Source organism: Streptopelia decaocto (assembly GCF_964273445.1).
Source record: "Streptopelia decaocto genome assembly, chromosome: 2".
Taxonomy (NCBI): domain Eukaryota; kingdom Metazoa; phylum Chordata; class Aves; order Columbiformes; family Columbidae; genus Streptopelia; species Streptopelia decaocto.
Genome location: NC_138655.1, coordinates 3,067,678 through 3,085,447, shown reverse-complemented (window position 1 = coordinate 3,085,447; position 17,770 = coordinate 3,067,678). Strand labels below are relative to the sequence as shown.

At 46.4% G+C, this 17,770-nt stretch overlaps 1 protein-coding gene across 1 annotated transcript in view; it reads left to right on the top strand.

The window, feature by feature from the left end:
* Positions 1-5,494: 5,494 nt before the first annotated feature.
* Positions 5,495-17,770, top strand: part of ADGRB1 (adhesion G protein-coupled receptor B1) — a gene marked incomplete at both ends in the record, with an annotated part of 208,435 nt that continues 196,159 nt past the window's right edge. The window contains one exon of the mRNA XM_082044888.1: positions 5,495-6,242. Within this exon, the coding sequence (XP_081901014.1) occupies positions 5,495-6,242 (748 nt within the window). The remainder of the gene's footprint in view (positions 6,243-17,770) is intronic.

The window sequence follows — 17,770 nt, the reverse complement described above, 5'->3', positions numbered from 1 at the left end:
GCACCGATTTTATGGAAGAGGCACTGCTCTAGGACCTGTCTAAGCTCCATCCCTCTCTAGGTGTCATCCAGGTCTAACTCCTCTCCTTACAGCCCAGCAGAGCCACTGCAGCCAAATGACAGTCAAGTCACAGCCCTTATTGACTCCATGTGCTGTCGGTTCACAGATGCCACCCTGTTTTTCCAGGCATTTGCTCATTTGCCTTGGTAGAAAAAATAAAATTTCCAAGTGGTGGCAGCTTTTTTCTTTTTCTTCTTTTTTTTTTTTTTTCTTTTTTTTTTCTTTTTCTTTTTTTTTTTTTTTTTAATTGTTTTTATTCTTTTTAGCTGTTAGCAGTTCCTTGTGAATAGAGACAGAGCATACTCATTGCCTGTGTTTTCTCAGCGTGGCAAAGGACTGAGTTTTTCAGGGTCAGGTGATTTTCTGCCTCTGGCAGAAGGGATATTTTGCTTGATAGTTGGGGACTTCTTACTGGGAAATGGGAAGCCCCAGGAAAGGAGGATTAGCTTGATGAGAGTGGTTTTCACCCTGCTGGGATGTCAGCCTTGTGCCAAGGTCAGGAGAAGGAAAAACAGAGGGAGGTAAATCGTGGACGATAGCACGTCTGAGTCTGTAGGTAGAGAGAGGGGAGTTGGGACACGGCAGGTCTACTGGGGGCAGATCAGGGTGAGGGTGTTGGGAGAGATCCTACACACAGGATGGCCTTTCTGCAGTCGTTGTTTTCATTATTCCCCCCCCCCCCCCCATTTTCTTTTTTTTCTGTGGAGTGTTTGTGTGTGTATTTGTGTGGATGTCTAAGAGTGCCCTCCATTGGCCAGATCCTGGCTGCTGCACCAAGAGTCCCGTGTCACCAGCAAGCGAGGAAGGTGGTGGATGCGCAACCAGGGAGGTTCTTGCCCTTTTCATGTGGGAGGACTCTGTGCGATGCACAGACCTTGCGAAACAGAGCACATTGCATCCCTGCCTGCATTTTACAAACTCCTCCTGCTCATGCAGAGCTGAAATCCCTGTGCTGGGGCACAGCTGCAAAGTCAGACGCAGCAATTTGGAGATGTCCAGCTGGAAGGTCTTGGTGGGATGAGGTGAATTGGCATGCGGGGCTATTCAGGCAGAGGATGAAGGTAGTTGTAGGCAGAGTCAAGGAATGCCTTGATCCATCCCTTCTCACACACGTCCCAATGCTGCCTGTAACCTCAGGATGCGTGTAGGGGGTGCTTGGGGCATGCAAACGTGCAGAAAACAAGCAGGGTTGTGAGGGTGGTGGAAAACTCTGGTCTCAGACACAGATTGTCTTGGTTTATGATTACTGCAGGAATGCAGGCTGCACCACCAAACATCTTGCCAGAGCTTGTGAGCTCAAAAATTAACTGAGACCAGTGCAAACTGGATACCTAAACCCCCTGGGCAATGCAGGTGTCAGGTGTAACATGATTCGGTGCTTGATTGGTTTTGTTCAAGCTGTGAAAATCTGTCTCGGGTTGTGTTTCTGAACTGTACCTGCTCCAGTGGTTATCAGGATGGGATGGCAAATACTCATCAAGAAGGCAGGAAAAGTTACCAGGGCTCTGCAGTGGTGCAAAGGTGCAGGAGCCATGTCAGTGGTTTGCATCTCTTCAAAACCCTCTGCTTCATCATCTCCAACACCCACACAAGGTAACCAAGGCAGAAGGGCCATTCAGACAAAGTTGTCAACCTCTTTCTGTGAGTTGCTTGAGCTAAACACCTGCCTTCTGCCTGGGGCACACACACACAAAGATGACAATACTTTTGGCTTCAGCTTGTCCTTGAGAAATGCAGGTGAGGGACATCCCAAGGTCCTGCATGGTCACCTGCTGTCCCCAGGCTTTGCTCCAGAAAAAGCTTCTCTGCCAGAGCCATTTCCCAGACGCGGGACTGGAAAGAAAGGGCAGGAGAGGCAGCAAGTATCCAGGTTGGATCCAGGGGAGGGGATAAGGCATGGATGTCTCCCATCACAGAAAATTACAGAAATACCCAGGCTATATAAACACTAGCTGTGGCAACAACCATGGGAATATGGGTAAATTTGCCTGTGTGCCATGGGAATGTGGTCTCCAACAATGGAATCATCTGTCTTTTCATGCATTTAATATCACTTCCCTAGCTGCAGGCTGTAGCCTCTGGTATATGTTCCCTTTGGGACTTTTCTGGATTAAAATGCAGAAGATGGATCTCTGCTGAAATGCAGCAGCCAGTCAACTTGCTATTGCATCTTTCCTCCCTACCAGGTCCCACACTTGTTGAGCTGAAGATCCAGGTGTGCAGGGGGGTTTTTCTCTTTGCTTTTTCTGCTCTAAGTAAAGATTCCCACTTCAGCAAGGATTGGTAGAAGGAGAAAAAAATATGTTTATGTTCCTTATGGTGAAACTTTCCAGATGGGACTACATTCAAGGGAAATCAATTCTGAGACCTAACAACCGTAACACAGCGTACTATTAACGGGTCTGTTTAGTTAAAGTTTGTTGGCTTTTACGGTGCTTTTCCCAGAGAGGGGCAGTTAAGGGGTTGCATTTTGTGCTCGCTGCATCCCCATTCAGCAGCAGGGTTATGGCCAGCGTGAGAAAAAATTGGATTTGTGCAGGGCAGGAGTCTTGGGCTGAATTCCACACTCTGAAATCACTGTTAGGGACCGGATCTCAGCGCAAGCCCTGTCTCCTAATCATCTCGTTGCTATGGAGGCACCGCTGGCTCCTGCTTCCAACTGGGAGAGGCCAGTTTCTTCACAGACTGGACCAGAGGCTAAGATGATCCCTGGCAGGCTCATCGGTGTGAAGGCTGGGTAGATTTCAGCTTTGCAAAGCCCACAAACAGCTTGAGCTGCTCAGGCATTGCCCTACAGCAAGGGAGAGGAGACCTGGTTGTTCCTTTCAGATTCTCAGCTGAGCAAGCACCTTCCACTTATTAAATCTGACTTTTAAGGCATTGACAGCCATTTGCAGGCAACCCCTCCTGCTTATCAGGATGACCTCTCTGGAAATTTATAGGATGTTTGTTTGATGCCTGTGGTTTTCGTTGCTTTGCCTTTGCTAAGCAGGTTGGATTCCTGAGATCTGGGAGATTTGCACTGCGGAGCTTTGCAGGCTGCAAACCACTGTCAGGAGTGGGGACCTGACTTCTAAAAAATTTAAGTGCAAATGCATTTGTACTCCATGCTGATTAGTGTCAGGTCTAAGAGACACTCAGGAATCTGCTGGCAGAGGCTGCAGTGATCTGAAGCTCAGATGAAACAGAGCTTGGAAATAGTGGATTTGATTTGTGAGTTGTCTGCCCCTTTCCTTCCCAGAAAAAAAAAAAAAAAAAAGGCTTTTCAAAAGAGGGGAAATGCAGAGACAAAACTTGATAGAGAGCAAGTTAAAAAAACAAGAGGATGAATGTGAAGATACATTTGGCTTCTTATCTCTTTCCAGATGTACAGGATAGTCTATGGGCTTCATCTCTTATTTTTCAGTCACTCCTGGGATTGGGTTTAACTGCCTGAACTGTAGATTTGCTGGGAATTTGTATGGCTGCTATGAAAGCTTCCTCTGTTTGCAGTCTGGGAAGGCAGAGCCTGGCAATGGGGTGAGAGATAACAAGAATGGGGATGAGCGTTGTGGACACCATGGGTCTATGAGGAGGGTCAATGTTTTCCTTCCTCCCTTGCAGCAGATGTCCCTTTCCATAGACTTGCACTTTCATTCCTTCCTGGTGGTGCCACCGTGTTCTTCTGTCATGGACAAACACATCCCAGATGAACTGAATTATTTTGGGGTTGCAATGTAAGACAATGTTAACAACCCAGGAGTTGGGCTGCTTGCACTCAGGCTTCACTGCAGAGTCCCTAAGCATTTGTTTTTGACTAACTTGTGGACCACAGAGGCTCTTGAAATCAAGGCTTAGTAGGGGAAACCTTCTTCTCAGGGGTCCAATTTGTCCTTTTGAAACTAGACAGTAGCCCCGTTTTGGAGGCAGCAAGTACTGCAGGGCCTGGGCAAGCCTCCCCCAAGGGGAAATTCCTGGTTTTCTCTACCTGGGGTGAATCAAGAAGAAATGCCTGGAAAGGTGAGAAGGAAAAGGTATGAAGGCTGTATGCCCAGTGGTGGGAGAAGCTCTGCCCCACACACCGAGGGTCCGACCTTCCTGCCCATCAATTCTGCATCTGTTAACAGGTCCCCTCCCCAAACATGGGGGTGCATGTTACATGGGGAGGGGGTACAAAAAGAAGAGAATGCTGCTATTGATGGTTCTTCCCCCTCTTTCTCATCCCCTGGAAAGAGGGAAGATGGGGGAAAGGAAGCACAGGGATACCTTCTTGGTGGAGTAAGAAAGAGGGAAACGTACAAGAGTGCAGAGAGCACAGGAATATCTTCATCATAGAGTAGGGCACAGGCGTCTGGGCAGTTGTGCTGAAGAGGGGATCTGGGCTACAAAGGAATGTGTCCAAGAGAGCAATGCAAGAGGGATATTACCTTTGCTGAAGAGGCTTTGCAGGCTTAAGGAGGTCCTGGGGGTGGCCAGGAGGACTCTCGGGAGATGCTCTGTGCCTGGTTGTAGTACTGCAGGGGTGTCCTGCACACAGGGTTGCAAACCAGGGTGACTGCATGGTGTGGGAAGACCTAAAATCTGCCTCTACCCCCCCTCCCCTTTCTTTTTTCTCCTATACCTTGTGCATGGCTTTTTCCAGACCTGCCCTTCTGCCTGGGCTCAGGGTTAGACCAGGATTGAGGTACTGAGCAACAACTCCCTTCACCTGCACTGGTTTGGTGAAAGAGAAGGCAGAAGAGAGAAAAGGAGAGACATAAAGAAGAAACATATCAAGGGCTGGCAGGAGAAAGAAAAGGGGCAGAGGCCAGCTGCCCATGACAAGCTCCATCCCACCCTTCCCAGGTGCAGCATGAAGTCTGGGTTAAACCAGCACCTTTGCTGGGATGGAGAGGGGTGGAAACTCCCTAAAAACAGAGATCAAGAGTGTTTTCTTAGCATAGATGGTTGCAAATCACTGCAAAAGCCTCTGCTCAGCTTGGCACAGGGGCACTGTATGGGCATAGGAAAAATGGAGTCACAGCTGTGTTGTCCCCCACTGTGAGTCATAGTTGGATCCCTTCTGGGGGTTAGGACATCCCAGGGATGGGGACACCCCCAAACCTACCATGGGAATGGTGATGCGGGGCTGAATTTTCCCTTAATAAGATGTGCAGGAACTGCGGATGCTCTGTGTAATCCCAGACTTGCAAAGGGTTAATAAAATCAAAACAAACCACCATGAAAAAATCCAAATCTCTTCTCTCTCTTTCCCCTCCTCCTTCCTTTCCCTTTTTTTCCAGGTGTTGTTTATGGCCACAGGAGGGAGCTCAAATCCAGACATGGGAAGATTGGCTTGATTTCGGATCCAGAGCCCCTTAAACTCTCACTTTTCCTCTAAGCTGGTCCCTGTTATGTCCAGGATCTGGCGCCTGCTTGACATTTACTTTGAGTTCCAGAGGACCAGAGACCTAGGATGAGGAGCATTGGATCTGCCCTGAACCTGCTTTTGGTATCGCCACTCTATTTTGTGTGGACCGTGGTCGCTCTGGACCTGGCACAAACTCCCTGCACCACTTTGGTCCAGGGGAAATTCTTTGGGTATTTCTCCTCCTTTGTTGTCTTCCCATTGAACTCTTCTCTCTGCTCTTGGATTATTCAGAACCCTGACCCTCGGAGATACACCTTGTACATGAAGATCCTAAAACCTACTGGCATATGTGACCACCAGCATATCCGTACCTACCAGTTTGATTCCTTCCTGGAGTCCACGCGCACCTACCTGGGCATGGAGAGCTTTGATGATGTGTTGAAGCTCTGTGATGGGTCCACCCGCTACGCCTTCCTTCAGTCCAACAAACAGTTCCTCCAGATGAAGCAGACCGCACCACCAGGAGTGGAGAGTTGGCCCGTGCGGTGGAAGCCCACAAAGGCTCAGGAGAGGGACTTCTCAGTGGAGTACCTTGTGGTGGGCAACAGGAACCCTAGCAAAGCCGCCTGCCAGATGCTCTGCAAGTGGCTGGACGCGTGCTTGGCCATCAGCAGCAGCTCCCACCCGTGCGGCATTATGCAGACCCCGTGCTCTTGCTCAGGAGGGGAGGTCCTAGATCAGACCAGCGAGATCCTGGGGCTCACAAGGAAGAAGGAAGATTGCTATAAGGATGGGATTTATTTGGAGAACTGCATGAGCAGCCCCAAGGACAGCAGTGGAGCAGAGTTCTTGGGTGAGTTGTGGGCAGCTGATGGGGTTTGGAAGGAAGGACTGGTTGGGTTTTCTTCTCCTCAGTCTCACACTGTCCCTGTCACATCTCTGTCCACATCTGTGGGTGCCAGGTATGAAAATATTATATGCTAATTGATAACCCCCCATGGCTCTTTTTGAGTCTGCAACTGGAACTGAGAAGCAGCTTCTCCTAAATACACCCCAAATCGTTTTGTTCATTCCTGGGGCTTGTCCCTCATTTGTTTTACTTCTGCAGCCTCAAAGCTGCTGAGGGGAGAGTCTTACCTGAGGGCAAGCAGTTTTCAAACGTAATTACAGATGTCCTAGAAAAGTCAGGATCCAAACTACCTCCTGAGGCAGACTGCACTCAGCAGCCCTATCAACTGTTTTAATTCATGGGAAAAACTTAATTATTGGGTCTGTTTCAAGGGAACGGCAACAGAAAGCATGGTTATTTTGTTCTCAATCTCATTTTCCTTTTAGAGGCTTTCAGAAAGAAGACTCATCATGTTGCTTTTTTGAGGTTACTTTGTTATTTTGCTGAGGCTCATTCCTCAGATATTTCATCAACGTTTTGATTATGATCGTTAGTATGGGCTGGAAAGAGACTAGGGAGATGGAAGACACATGACAAAAAAGAGTTACAAATAAGGGTGAAATGCTCCTGAGGTTTGATCTGAGCATTGATCTGGGGTGGGTCATATTCCTTGCAGATATCCAATGTGGTATCCCCTGGTGCTACGGTGCCATGTGAAGCAGATGGGAAACCGGAGGGTCCGAAATCAAACCCTCTATTTCAGTGTCTGTGTCAGATCTGCTCTGATGTGTTTATTCTCAGCTCCATCCCACCTGACAGCTTGCGGGTTATGTAAAGCTGAGGTAGGATGAAAGACAGGAACCTGGGCATCAGGGAGGGGAGCCTCCAATTTAGTGGGGTTCAGACCCTCACCTGATTCCCCACCCCAGGGTCTCATCTTCTTCAGGGGATATGATCATCCCGCTGTACTGGGCAGTGGTGAGGGTGCACCTCAAATCTTGTGTTCAGTTTTGGGCCCCTTACAACAAGAAAGACCTTGAGGTGCTGGAGTGAGTTCAGAGAAGGGAATGAAGCTGGGGAAGGGGCTGGAGCACAAGTGTGATGGGAACGGCTGAGGGACCTGGGGGGGTTCAACCCCCCAGGAGCTGAGGGGAGACCTTCTGGTCTCTTAACTGCCTGAAAGGAGGTTGGAGCATGGAGGGGGTTGGTCTCTTCTCCCAAGGAACAAGCAATAGGACATCAGAAATTGGCCTCAAGTTGTGCCAGGGAAGGTTCACATTGAATATTAGGAAAAATTTCTTCCTGGAAAGGATTGTCAGGCATTGCAACAGGCTGCCGAGGGCAGTGGTGGCGTCACCATCCCTGGAGGTGTTTAAAAGATGTGTAGATGAGATTCTTAGGGACATGGTTTAGTCACAGTGTTGGATTAATATTTGGACTTGATGATCTTCAGGGTCTCTTCCAACCAAAATGCTTCTATGATTCTATTCTATGATTGAAATCTCCTCTAGCACTGGGAGAAAGTTGAAATCTGTCTGGACCTGGGCTTTGGCGCTTCTGCCTGGCTTTTGCAGCCACCCCCAGTCTGGGGGAGAATGTATCAAGTCAGGAGGAAGGAGGCTAAATTTGCTTGCAGTGGGAGGGAGGTTACCAGGCACAGGTCCAATCTGTGCAGCGTGATTTTCTTGCAGGCCGCAGTCTGGCGTTAGCCGAGAGATTAGTGTATGATCAGGTATTAGTGCTTTCATTGGTGTATTTTGGGGGAGATTTTGTTTCTCACTGATCTGTGAATCAATATGTGAAGGCACACAGCCGAGCCATAAATCCTGCAAATTAGTACTTCAGCAGTGCCTATGAGCACAAGGTAATATTCGCTCTCCAGATTTCAGATTTCTTTACAATGCCCTTTTCTCCTGTGTGAACAACTTGCGTTGGAACCGTGTTGACTGCCTCCTTGGAGCGATGTGAGCTTCGTTAACTCATGTGTCATGCCTTGCATTTGCTGATTGGATGATTTATGCATTCAATCCAAGCAGTGTGACCTTTTTCATTGCAACCAAAGGTGAAATTTGAAATAAGATTTTCAGCAAATCGTGAAGCATTCAAGCTTAGTATTGGCTTTTGTAAAGATCTCTCCTAGTCCAGCCTGAGTGCTTGAATGTTCCCAGAAAATAAATATGAAAGAGTCTCAAAGGTGGCTGAATCAAAATCCTTTTTGTGTGTCAAATATTTGTAGAGAAAGCAGATTTATTTTTTTTAATTTTCTTTTTTTTTTGTCTGGCTGCTCACATCTGCTCCATATTGATGACACAGAATTATCATCTTCACTGGTGGGATGCCATATACATAGAAACGATGCTTGCAGGGTGCCCAGCCTCTCCATGTGCTGCTCTGTCTGTCACCGTGTCTGTTTTGATTTTTGAAAAGGCTTGATCAGGAAGATGGAGGCGAGATCCAATTTGGACAGAGAGCCAGAGATACCTTAACAGCATTTTGTGGGTGGAATATTTTGATAGGTTTCCTGATTTCTGAATGCTGATGCTGATTATTGCTGTCATTGTTGTCCTGATTGTATTTGTAGTGCTTTTTTTTTCCTACAAACTTTTTTTTTTCCCTCTGATATTTCCCAACCCATTTGTTATTTCTGGCCCTGTCTTGACACTTTCACCTTTAAACAAGACTGCATGTGTGTGTTGTAATAATCTAATCGGATGACTTTCAAGGCACTTAAAGAATTGACAGGTACCCAGATGCCACCCCGAAATATGGACCCTGACATTGCCCCTTGTATACCTGGGATATTTCCAAAGCAAATGCATGGATGCAAATCTAAGGAGGCTACAGTGAGATGCTCCTTTAAAAGCAGCCATGCTTTTTCGCACAGAATCCGTGGGGTGAAACCCCTTTGAAAATGTTCACTCCCCATCCCTTGGCATCAGTATGTCAAAGGATGAAAAATGGATGTACATAGGTGTGTACTGGATTAGGTGATGCCTGAAGACAGTCAATATCAGGCTGAGAATAGAGCTCTTGGGCTGGGCATTGGCTTTGATGGCCAAGAAACAGAGCTAGGAGATGAACTTCTGCTACCAACTCAGGCCACAGATGTCCTGGCCATGGTGGAGAAGTAGATGTACTGACCCTATCACTCCAGAGCTACCAGGACACTCAAAAAAATGAACTGAAAACCTGATTTCACACATAGTGAATGAGTGTGCACTTAGTTCAAGTACGTAGGGATGTTTGTGGACATTTATGACAGGACATTACAAAGTGATTCTGCCAAAGTAACCCTGCCTGGTTGTCATGGTCCATTCGGCAATGGACTCGTGATGTTTCTTTTACCTTGATCTCAGACCGCAAAATTAAGGTGACCAAAATGCCAAGGGGTTATGATTCAATCAAGCTGTGTTACTTTATTAATTTGCCAATAAAGTGGCACGTGATAGAGAGAGAGAGTAAGAAAGAGAAAGGGGAAAGAAACGGGGAAATATAAAGGTAAAGATGAGAAATGAGGTTGCCTTTATCACCAGTCCAGTTCCAGAAGCTCCCTCTGGTCTCTGGTGTCGTGGAGTCCTGCTGGTCCTCCGTCATGGTTCAGGATCCTCTGGTGGGAAGATCTTCAATAGTGTCCATTCTGGAGTCACCTTTTATGCTTCTTCACCCCCCCTTGCTCCCATTGTTTTAGGCCAGTCTCACAACCCAGGCTCATACTGCACAGGCTCGAAAGATTCACGCTTTCTTTTGCCAACTCTTACGTGTCCAGCATTCAGGGGTCTTTCTCTGGTGACCTCAGGATCCTTGATGAGCTTCTGGGCATTCTCCTTTTCACTGGCCATTTTTTGGGGGAGCAGGTGAGGGACACATGTAACTGAGGCTGCAGGTGAGAACACATCTTCTGGACAGCAGCTGTTGTCCCTGGGTCGAAGAGACCCTCATAACAATCACTTTCAGGAGGCTGGGGCTCGTTTGGCTGAAGCAGCAGCCAAAGTCCACACAGCAGCTATTCTTAGTAGCAGCCCCCCCGAATCAGAGAAACAGTGCAACACAATGCTTCTCCTCGGGCCTCTCTCCAATTCATTGTCCATCTGTTCTTTCGGTCTCAGCTTCAGTTCTCTAAGTTCTTGATGGCGATGTTCAGGCAAATACTGCTCCATCTTCGGACCGACTCTCACACTAGTCCACAGCATCTGTTCTTCAGTGTCTGGAGGCAGGAGGGAACACTTCAAATTTGCTTCCCACGTTTAGTGAGAGACACCCTCTTTGCACTCACTGTCCCACACAGACGTTGCAGACGTTACAGTGGGCAATGGTGGGGGTGGCAAGAATCTTTCAGGGTGAAAAGTCAGCAGGAGATATTTTGGAGACTTGCTGCACATGGAACTAGTCCTGGTGATCAGGCACACTTGGAGATGTTTTGGCAGCAGCAGCCAGACCCCACTTCTCCCCTCTTTGCTGCTGCTACATCAAGTTACTGCTCTGGAAAGGCTTTAATGGGGAATTTTTTCTAGGAGAAGACAATTCAACAGGGTAAATGGTTTTGGCCAGCATCACATCTCCCTTGGCTGACTCAAGCAACATAGGAAGAAAGGCAGAGACTGGTTGTAGATCCTGATGTTTAAGGTGAATTCTCTTTTAGGAACACAAGTTGGCACTCCCGGAATAGGCTCCTGTGCTGGTTTGGGGTAGGAGACCAGGGGGCTGAAGATAGGAAAGCTTCCTGAAACATGGAGCATAGAGACTTCATGGTCTGAAAATCCTGGTGATGCTTCCAAATGTGAGCTGGCTTCACTGTAATCAGAGATGGAGCTTTAAAAGGGACACTGAAGTGACACTGTAATGAGAGAAGGTTAAATGTGTGTTTAAGTGCTGTGCTGAGTTAGGCACTTAATGAATATCTAATTAGTCTTGTCTCCATTTAGTCTGTTCCTGGAAGGCCATTGCAGTGCTGTCACTTTTTGGTGGCTCAAAGAGATAACCAGTGTGATCAGGTCCTTCTGTTCTTCCTATTCCATTCTCACAGTGATCCACAATGCTGGTTAAATGTGTGCCCCTGAAATATATTATTTGCTCCCTGGTAAAGGAGATGGTTCCAGAATTGGAGGGATATTTATGATGAATGAGTCTGATTAGTTCAGCATCTTGGTTAGAGAATTTTGCAAATTCATTCCAGAGAAGAACTTGAAACTGAGATTTAAATGGAGCTTCTTATTTCTCAAAAAGCTGAATCAAGATATCGCTAGTCTGAAGTGCTGGGGATTTTCTTGCTTTTTTTGATAAACTTTTCTGTTGGTTTGCTGTCCACAGTGGTCAGAACAAATGCAGATCCACCTTCTTCACACATGCTCATCACTTCACCTCTGTTTTGTTAGTGGTGTTTCACCTTTCAGACCTTAGATTTTTTTCTACCTCTGTCTGCTAGATTAAGAAGTCATCTAACATCGGTTCTCTGCTATTTGGAGAGGCTTTTATAGACCCATGAATGAGTTGCTTCTTAACCTCTGCTGCATTAAGTAGAATGAACTCCATAAATCTCTCACTGCAGGACACATCCTCCAAACCTCAGTTGACATTGAGAAGCTTTGCCTTGTGCTTGGCCAGTTCTGCTGGCTGAAAGACAATGCCTCCTCAGCAGGGCTGAGCTTCTGCCTGGACTTGTGTCTGGGTGACTGCTGAAGGGGGTTGATGGTATGGAAGGGAGGCCAAAGGCACAGGAACAAATGAATCAACCACCATACTCCCTGTTGAACGAATCATGTTGTGTGGTACATCTCTCTTCCTCTTGAATCTCCCATAGGGCAGAAATAACTCGATAAATCATTTCCCATGTTTGTAGAAAGCTTTAGTGACCATGAAACCTCAGGAAGTGATAAAGACAGAAGCTCTATACTTCCCACATGAGTTCCCCAGGCACAAACAACAGCTGGGCTTGCAGAAAAAAAAAAAAAAAGTTGTTTGGCTTTGGATTTGCTTCACTTTTGGACTTGCCAACCAAATGGCAAAGGGAGTTGGATGGGTGCAGTTCCATTGCCTCTCCTTCCTCCTGGCATGGACTTGCTGAGTGTGCCTAGGGAAGGTGTGCTGCCTTCCAGCTCCTCTTTTCTCCATCTGTGTTTACCCCTGCTGTCTAGTCTGTACATCCTTGAGAGCAGAGCTTGGATACAGTGACAGAGTACCAGCAAAACACAGGGCAAGGAAGGGCTGGCTTCTGTTCACACATGAAATTTTCCAGTGTTACCCTGCTAAAAGCACTGGGGATTTTACTTGATATCAGTCATGTTATCGTCATCTATGGTTTCCTCACAAGGAGGAGGAGGAAGGATAGGTGCTGATATCTTTTCTTAGGTGACCAATCACAGAACCCGAGGGAATGACAGGAAGATGTTCCTGGGCAAGTTTAGGTTGGACATTAGGAAAAGGTTCTTCACCCAGAGGGTGCTGGACACTGGAACAGGCTCCCCAGGGAGGTGTCACGGCCCCAAGCCTGACAGTGTTCAAGAAGTGATTGGACAATGCCCTCAGACACATGGTGTAAATTTTGGGACTGTCATATGCAGGGACAGGAGTTGGACTCAATGATACTTGTGGGTCTCTTCCAGCTCGGGACATTCTATGATTCTATGATTCTACAACATCTTCCCAGCTGAAATCCAAACCTCAGCAGCTGTGGGCAAGAGCTGATATTACTTCACAGCTCATGGCGGAGGAGGTTGAACAAAGCCTGGCACCTGGCAAACAGGGGACCTTGACCACGTGTCTCCTGCAGTGAATCCCCACTGGACCCATATGGGCAGCCCCTGATGGGGCTGCCGCTCTTGCGTGCAATCAGTGGGGTGTTTTACAGAGGAGACAAGTGTTACTCCTTCCTGGATGCTGAAAAGGGGGTTCCTGACTCAGTTTAAACACTCACATCTCTGATCTGTATGAGCATTACTTGTCCCACTGTTTTCCTCTAGTGTTATTCACGATCTTGCAATATGGAACAGAACAGAGCGGAACGGAACAGAACAGAACGGAACGGAACAGGACCAGGACAGGACAGAACAGAACAGAACAGAATAGAACAGAATAGAATAGAATAGAATAGAATAGAATAGAATAGAATAGAATAGAATAGAATAGAATAGAATAGAATAGAATAGAATAGAATAGAATAGAATAGAATAGAATAGAATAGTTGGAAAGGACCTACAAAATCATCTGATCCAACTGCCTGACCACTGCAGTGCTGAGGAAAAGTGAAAGTGTGTTATTAAAAAAGGGCTTTGTCAAAATGCCTCTTAAACACTGACAGGCTTGAGGCATCGACCATCTCTCTAGGAAGCCTGTTCCAGTCTTTGACAAATCTCCCAGTAAATAAATGCTTCCTCATGTCCAGTCTAAACCTCCCGTTGTGCAGCTTTGAAGCATTCCCACACATTCTATCACTGGCTGCCAGGGAGAGTTGGGAATGAGAGTAAGAGTGGCAGAGCAGAGAATCCCTCTGTCTGTGCTGCTGTTTCTGCACTAAATTTACTCCTTCATCGGTCTGTATGGAGATGTCCTATTTGGGAGATGTAGGGGGAGAGAAAAATGAGAAAAATAAGGCGATCAGTTCCATTGTGAACCCAACAGCTTGTGGACATGATCACAATGCAGAAACATCAGCAATTACCGTCTGAATGTGCTATTGTTGTAACAGGGAGACTAAAGGTGGAATTTACATCCAGTTGCTGAGGGAGTTTCACAGGCAACTACTCCCATTATTGTTACAAGGGGACTTTTACAGGCAATTTAATGAGTGGCAGCCTTGTGAAAAGCTCAGCTTTTCAGTTATGTGTTTCCTTTTTTTTTTTTTTATTTTCCAAATTTGCTATTGTTTAACATCCTCTTATATTCAGGACCCATAGCAACTGCCCCCAAATGTTTTGTATGCCAATAATGGATGAAATTTAGATACAGGGAAACACAGATATCAGATTCAAAATCATGTCATCTGCAGTGTAGTTTTACAACTGTTATTGCTGAATGTGAGACTGAGGATGCTAATGTCTCAGAAGGGAGGCTGAACAAAAACACTCCTGGCCCTTTTCACCACCCACCCTGAAGATCTGATGCATTATGGTGATGGGATGAGATTGAAAAATAGAAAATGTTGCCATTCTAAGGGGAACAGGATGCATGGATTTTTTTCAGCTGCCTGTTTTGCCTTTGAGATGCCAGACTTCTATGGATTTCCTCGGTGCTGAGCTCTCTCAACTGGTGGATCCTGTCTCTTGTGGTGGATATAGCTCTGGAGTTTCTTCCAGCTTGCCTTGAAAGGGAGTTTTCTGTTTTTCAGTGCTGGTTTCCTCTATCTAAATGCAGCTCCAAAAGATTTTGGGTGAAGACAGGACTTGGTAGTGATGGTACTAAGCCTACCAACCTTACAGATCTAGCAGATAACAAATCCAGGAGGGAAAAAAAGGCTCTGATATTTGCATAACAGACTAGGAACAGAGTTTTAGCAGGATTGAGGTCTTGTCCATGAGTACTCTGACAGTGGACACAGGTGCTCTAAGACACAGCAGTCACTTAACATGTTGGGCAGAGCAGTAGATTTCACAGTTCTTCCAGAGCATCATCCTCACTTCTGCAACTCATCTCTTCTCCCATATTTTCCTTTTCCAATTATGATATCCAGTGACATTTTACAACAACTGTGGGCACTGATTTTGTCTCCCATGAGCCCGTCATCCCCCAAGACAACACTGAAGCAAGTTTGGGCTAAATAGGTTAGAAAACTGATTCTCAGCACGTATCATTAGTGTGGCTTTGTGACACTTTAACCCAGTGAAGACTCAGCATCAGTATGTCCCTGTGGTGCCTCTGTCAATGTCACCTCCAGTTGCTGACTTTCCGTGTAGTACACTCACTTCTTGCACTTGCTGCAGCCAGCAATCTGATATTGATATCCTACATTTCATTCTTCCAGCAGGGTGAGACAACCCTGCAAGGAAAGGACGTCCTTTAGCACATCATCAGAATTGCAGATCTGTTGAGTTTAAATATATTTCTTTTTGTTCCCTGGCTCTAGTTCTGATAGAGCGATAATTGCTGCACACCTCATTAAGCTGAATGCTCTCAATAGGTCTTGAACAGTCCATGCCATTAAACAAACAGTTACTGACTTGGGATATTCCTTATTCTTAGAAGCAACAAGGAAAAGAAGGGACCTGAAGGAATGAAAGCTGCAACTCCAGGCTCATTGAAGACACTGGCAGAGTGGCTGCTTTGTGCCATAATTTCTGGGATAGCTTGAGCTGTGTTCTTTCTGCAATACATGGGTTGGATCCACACGAACACCAGTAGCAATGAGGGACAGGCACAAAGAGAGGCTGCAACAGTTTGTATGTGTGGAGATGACAGAGCAGCAGATATACGAGTGCAAGAATTTTGTCAGGATCCTAAAGCATGGGCATGAAATTTCCATCTAACGGAAGGGAGTCTAATCCCTCCCTGTGCCCTACGGCAGGAACAAAATTACTGGTGCAGGTCCCTGGCTTTGTCATCTTGCCTGGATGAAGAGGGAGTTCTCCTGTTTTCTGCCAGCCTGGATGTTTGTTCTTTTGCCTGGATGGAAGCTGACTCTTCCCCACTTGTTAGTTCTGGGAGCAGAGGCCTGGGTATCTTTGTAATGAAGGTGCCCAAAGCAGAGGAAGACAGTGCAGTTCAGCATGTGGTACTGAAAGAAAGAGAAACAGCTAAGAGCATGGGTGTTTTCTCTATTTCATTGCACTGGTCCTGCCCCTGAAACTGAACACTGAAGGACAAAGACGCAGGTTATTGGCCCATGGGCTCTTGTTGAGACCCTAGGATTGATGTGGAAGAGGATGCATACAAAGTTTCTGCTTCAAGACCTACTGGAAGCTGAGATAGGACATTAGGTCTGATGACTTCATCATGTGTTCCCATGCTTCCTGCTCCTTCAGATTAAACCCACATGAAGAGCTCTCTTATCTCTGTGAACTCCAACATATATGGGAGCACAAGTCTTATGAGGAGTGGCTGAAGGAATTGGGGGTGTTTAACCTGGGGAAAAGGAGGCTGAGGGGAGACCTTCTCACTTTCTACAACTATCTGAAAGGAGGTGGTAACATGGAGGGTGTTGGTCTCTCCTCTCAAGTAACAAGTGACTGGACAAGAGGAAATGGCCTCAAGTTGTGCCAGGGAAGGTTCACATTGGATATTAGGAAACATTTGTTACCAGAAAGGGTTGTGAGGCATTGGAACAGGCTGCCCAGGGCAGTGGTGGAGTCACCATCCCTGGAGGTGTTTAAAAGATGTGTAGATGAGACTCTTCCAGACATAGTTTAGTGCCAGTGTTGGGTTAATGGTTGGACTAGATGATCCTGAGGGTCTCTTCCAACCAAAATGATTCTATGATTCTATATATGGGCCTATACGCTGCCTGATGTGTCTGATGGATGAAATCAAGGTCTAGATGCGTTGTCCCCTTCTCATAACTTGACTGTGCTAGCCATTTTCAGCAAAATTTGTTTGTGTAACCATGCCATTGAAGAGAATCCCATTTCTACTAGTTCTGTGATCAGAAGTAGAGGTGTGGAAGAAAGGCATTGCACGACATCTGCCATGGGGAAGACTACAGCACAGGTTCAGCTTTGCAATCAGAGGCCTCTGTAAGGGTCCAGCCTAGAGCCCAGATGGGGAAGGAAGCCTCTCTGTTATTGTACACAGAGCTTCTTGGCTTTAAAGTTAGTGCCCCATGGGGCAATCAGGCTAAGAGGCAGGGATGCTGTGCATGTGTAACAACAGGCAAAATAGTCCTGGTTTAGGGAGCTGTCCAGTGCCCATGAACAGTTCCAGTCCACAAGGGTGGTATCAGTTGTGCTCTTGGTATCTATTAATTTAGAATTGGGACTAAACTCTCCAAAGTCAGTGGGTTAGTAATCTCTACACCAAGGAGACATCTGCACCAGACTTCCAGCTGTTGAGATGTGCTTGACAAGTTGTTATGGGCCATGCCCAGCAGCAAAGCATCCAGGGATTTGGGCCAGGGCTGCTCTTTACAGCTGGACTTGTTCAGTATTTGTCTTCTGTCCTGTTTGCATGGAGTCAGTCAAAGAAACATTAAGAAATTTGACTGATAACAATTTCTGCCCACAAAATCCTCTCTTCCCTATACACCTTGTTCCTACTTTGTTTAGTGTATTTTTGTTTGATTGGTTGGCTTGTTTTGGTTTTGTTCTGTTTTGTTTTTTTTTTTTTTTTTCATTTTAATGTACTGAACTACACAGCTTCCTGCTCCACTATACACTTTTTGCTAAGCATTTGACAGCATACATTTCAGGGACCTCCGCTAGGTTTGGAGTGACTAAAAGGAGCAGCCATATGAGGCTTTGCTTGATGGGTAGCCATGAACTCAATATGTGGATCATAGAATCATAGAATAGTTTGGGTTGGAAGGGACCTTCAAAGCTCATCTAGTCCAAACCCCTGCCATGAGCAGGGAC